Consider the following 4,900-nt stretch of genomic DNA (forward strand, 5'->3'; position numbering starts at 1 on the left):
TCTGTCTCTTTTGAATATGAAAATTTAAAAGTTTAAAAACCTTATGATATAAATATAAACTGTGAGAACGACCCTTAAGGAATCTAAATAATGATCTCCTAAGGTAAGTTCTTATGCTATATTGGTAACGGTTGCTACATCCTCTGTGAAAAAAATTATTATAATATGTATATGTGTATATATATATATATATATATATATATATATATATATATTCTCAATATAGAATGCATGGGTACATTTCAGCCAATCTTACCAATCGGTTTCGCACTGGGCATTAGGTAACCAGATATTAGATAACATGGTTAAGTAACATACCACGTACTTATCAGAGATGGCAGTTATGGAAAAAGCCATCTGAAAAACACGGAGCGTTACTTAATCGTGTTGTCTATATCCGGTTATCTAACAGCCATTGGCGATTGGCTGAAATGGATTGGTAATAATGTTTACTTTAATGTATCCATTTTTGAAACATACGAGAGCATAATTTTTTTTACTGATTTATGGGTCCTTAGACGACTCTATTGATGCATGTTTTAATATTTCGCATTGCAAGACTAATAACCTGGTGTAGAACAATATACGTATGTTTCAGGACGAAGTGTTAGCCGAGTATTGAGTGGTAATAATATACAAAAATGGCAGTTGCTTCTGCTATAAGGTGCAGTGGACTCATAGTTGAGGGCCCGAATAACACCTTATAGCTTCGTTGGAGCTGCAAATATTAAGCGAAGTTTATTTGTGTATATATAGGGAACGACCGTAAGCAGAAAAGTAATTCTTTCTCAAACAAATTGTACAATATTCGAGGCTCCGACGAAGATATAAGGTGTTATTCAGGCACTCAACTATGAATCCACTGCATCTCATAGCAGAAACAGCTGTAAGCTAATAAAGTTTATAAGATAATCATTTCTTCTTTTGTCATCATATATTTCGTAAAAATAAAACACTAATTCTGCTAAGGTTTCTCAGAGCTGAAGTTATAAGCTATATAATTCAGTTTTAAACATAAACAAATCAATGTAAACTACATGAAATTTAATCGATTTTAGCTTCTTTATAGTTGGTCTAGAAATGTGATTCAAAAGCGGTATAAAAAATATAGACGATAGTTTTATCAATAAGAATGTCGAACGTTATCTACTTCATTTACCTTATTTACATTTGACAGATATTTGTCATCTTGTTTGTTGTTAACACAACGTTTCGGCTGATATACCCTCCAGCTTTAATCAGGTGTCTTGGGGAAATTTCGAACCTGGGTTCTCATTTCTGAGGTATTTTTCGATATTATTATTATTATTATTCAGGCAGTGAGTATATCAGCCGAAACGTGTTAATAACAAACAAGATGAGGACAAATATCTGTCAAATGTAAATAAGGTAAATAATGAAGTAGATAACGTTCGGTAAATAAATTCCTCATCTCTTAAATATAGAATTTTGATATTACCTACTTCAAGTTTAAAAAATGAAATACTTACTCATCTAAAAATATTTCTTCGATATCGAGGAAAAACTTTTCAAAAAGATTATTCGTCTGGAAACTTCCAAACAAAAATATATCATCTTTAAAAAGAAAAAAAAATTGCATTTGAAATGTTTCTTATTTTTTTTATTGCTCACAAGGGGCTACACACAGAGGGGACAAACAAGGACAGACAAACGGATTAAGTCGATTACATCGACCCCAGTGTGTAACTAGTACTTAATTTATCGACCCCGAAAGGATGAAAGGCAAAGTCGACCTCGGCGGAATTTAAACTCAGAACGTAGCGGCAGACGAAATACCGCTAGGCATTTTGCCCGGCATGCTTAACGATTCTGCCAGCTCGCTGCCTTGAAATATTTTTAAATGTTTCTAATGTTGAAATGTTTCAAATGCATTTGAAATGTTTCTAATGATCTTTCCAATCGAATAATGTTACATATTAAAGTTACACATCTCTGATGATTTGACAATAAGTCTTGGTTATTAAGTTTACATTATGCAACTATTAATCACCTCGTGTTAATGAAACCTACACCAGATGGTTTAATATAGTGGTTCTTAACTACTTTTTACCTTTATAAATGTTTGATTCCTATCTTATTCAGATAGATCCTTACAGCCATTCGATGTTTAAAAAAATCTGATGTTTATATAATCAAATATTAGGAATTGGATAAAAACATTGAAATATTTTACGTATAGTAGAAATAACCAATTTGTTGCGCATAAATTTTAAAATCTTGTATGGACCCCGATTGAGAACCATTGGTCTGATTAAAAAGTTTTTTTAATCTTTAATATTAAACTTTGTTTTATTGTATCTTAAAATACTGAGTTCATGTGTGAAAATGGTTACACTAAAACCTCAAGAGAACTAGTTCTGATCTCTCTGAATACTTACCATTCTTCGTCACAGAGACCCTGCCACTATGCCAAAGCACCTGAATTTCAGCATCTTCGATGTCATCACGATGCAGTTCGGAAGACATATTGACTTGCATGAAAATAGAAGAGTTGAATCCCTGAAAATAAAACCATTTCTATTGCAAAACCCAGAAAATATGAAGAAAAAATAAATATTACAGGGGATTTCCTCATTAATAAAAATTACAGTTTACCGTAATCAGAGAAATAGTTTCAAATAATAAAATCGACACGGCATCGTAATATTCGCTGAAGTATCCGGTGATGTAATGGGTTTTATTCAGGAAACTTTTCTCTAAATGAGAGAGAAAGAGAAAATTTCTGACAAGAGAAATAGATGATACATTTCTAGTAACAAGACATTGATCAAATGAAAAGTGATACACACACAATTCTGAAGAATCTTATTCAGTGCGAGTTATGTTCAACCCGAAGAACACATGAAAAGTAAACAGTGGGTGCGTGTATTATTACATAATGTCGCAAGATTGATTGCATTAAACTAAGATGAAGTAATTGCAAATTGAAGTTGTGAAATGACTTTCAGACTTTATTTATATATATATATATATATATTAATATACACACAAATATATATTTATATATATATATAGATCGCTAGCCACTATACATTCTTTTTCTCTCTCTCTGTTCCTTTCTGTGGAAGAGCGTAGGCTCGAAATGTTAAAGACTTTTCAATTCCCGAGCGTTAAACTAATATATCTGTTTGTTGTCTACACCACCTGTCTTCGTCTTGTTTTTTTTTGTGAATTCTCCCCTCCCATATATATATATATATATGTATATATATATATATATATAAATACATATATATAATGGACTTGTCGTGCTGCTTAGTTACGAGGGCACACACATATATATATATATATATATATATATATATATACACATACATACAACTTAATTTTACCTTTTTAATTTTAATTGCTATAGCCACCTATATTATAATGTGTTCAATATATCTTAATATATTTTATCTTATCGTATGTTACTATACACTTTAACCATTTTGAATTTAGCACTTGGTATTCAACAGCTTTTTCTCACGAACGATTGGAGGGGGGAGGCTCTCTCTTTTAACCCGGAGTAATTGTAGAAACCTCTGACGCGAAACAAGATCCTGTTGATCAAATTTCGAAATCACGTGATAAGATTTTAACTACTTCATTCTGCGAATGTATCTCGCCAACGAAAGATTTTGTGGCTTGCTATTCGCAATCCAAAATATTTCATGAGGTTAGTGCTTTTGTGTGACTGTTAGAATTCAAGTTTAGCTCTCATTTCTAGCAACTGTAGGTACTATTTTGCACCCTCATTTATAAATAGTTAAAATAGGCACACACACACACACACCCACACACCTTCAGCAGTTTCCACCAGTCAAATTTACTCAAGTCTACACAGCCACAATTGTTGTAAAGGGTCCGAAAACAGCCTCTAAAGGCAGGTAATGATTTTTATCTCTCGGAGAAATAACCAATTATTTTAGACCGATTACATTTGTGCGGCATTGATGAATTTTATATCAAAAGGCTCACGAACTTACCAGGGATCAAGAACTGAGGCCAGCTTGGAACTGGCCATTCAAAAGAATGGTCCCAGCTAACAAGGTGACCAATTGATGGTGCAGTAGAATCAAGTGGAAGTACATCTTTATTAACATTTCTAAATTTTTCATTTTTACCTGGAAACAAACAGTATATATATATATATATTTATATATATATATATACATTAGTAGAAATATGTTTAAAAAAGAAAATAGAAACTACACGTGGAAAAGATATGGGGAAAGTAAGAAGAAAAAATAAGAAAAGCGAAAATGCACATTGGATATAAAAAAAGGCTTTTTATGGAAAATAACGATAAATAAATACAATTAGATGAACTAAGGTAGAATTAAGAGGAATTAAATTCATTATTTTGAATTGTTAAAGAGATTCAAAGTCAAACCGGTATCGTCATTGCTGTTCACTGGCTTTATATATATAATGCAACAGAAATTGCTGAAACTAACGGTAGTCTTAGGAATTCCTGGTTGGTATATTTCGGACAATTATGGTCCCTGTTAGAGCATGTTTTCATTTCTGTGCATGAACTACAGCATTAGAGCATTTTAGCTCTTATTTCTAGCAATATCGGTGTTTTTTTTTAACACCGTAGTCACATTTTAGTGACAATTAGAATTCTCCATTTTGGTGAAACGTTACAACCTGCTGTTTATATTAATTTTATGATATGTATACACATTAGTGAATCGCTAAATCAGCCATTTATTTGGGTGACGGAAACATACTAATAGAGAAACAGGTCCGGAAAGGGCCGAACGCCGAGCTAGCTTAACTGATGAGGCAACAGAAAATGCCGAGACTGACGTCAGTCTTAAGAAATCTCGGTCGGCATTTTTCGGACAGAAAGAGTTTGGAAAGTATTAAAATTGCTTTTTTTTTTTTTTTT

The 4,900-nt window shown here is 32.3% G+C and overlaps 1 protein-coding gene across 2 annotated transcripts in view; it reads right to left on the reverse strand.

Annotated features, from left to right (window-relative positions):
- Positions 1 to 4,900, reverse strand: part of LOC106872932 (uncharacterized) — a 33,902-nt gene that overhangs the window by 27,135 nt on the left and 1,867 nt on the right. For both annotated transcript variants that reach the window (XM_052965796.1, XM_014920109.2), the window contains exons 2-5: positions 3,990 to 4,127; positions 2,617 to 2,717; positions 2,400 to 2,520; positions 1,491 to 1,575 (exon numbers count right to left, since the gene is read on the reverse strand). In XM_052965796.1, coding sequence (XP_052821756.1) covers positions 1,491 to 1,575; positions 2,400 to 2,520; positions 2,617 to 2,717; positions 3,990 to 4,127 — 445 coding nt within the window. The remainder of the gene's footprint in view (positions 1 to 1,490; positions 1,576 to 2,399; positions 2,521 to 2,616; positions 2,718 to 3,989; positions 4,128 to 4,900) is intronic.

Source organism: Octopus bimaculoides, chromosome 2 (assembly GCF_001194135.2).
Source record: "Octopus bimaculoides isolate UCB-OBI-ISO-001 chromosome 2, ASM119413v2, whole genome shotgun sequence".
NCBI lineage: Eukaryota > Metazoa > Mollusca > Cephalopoda > Octopoda > Octopodidae > Octopus > Octopus bimaculoides.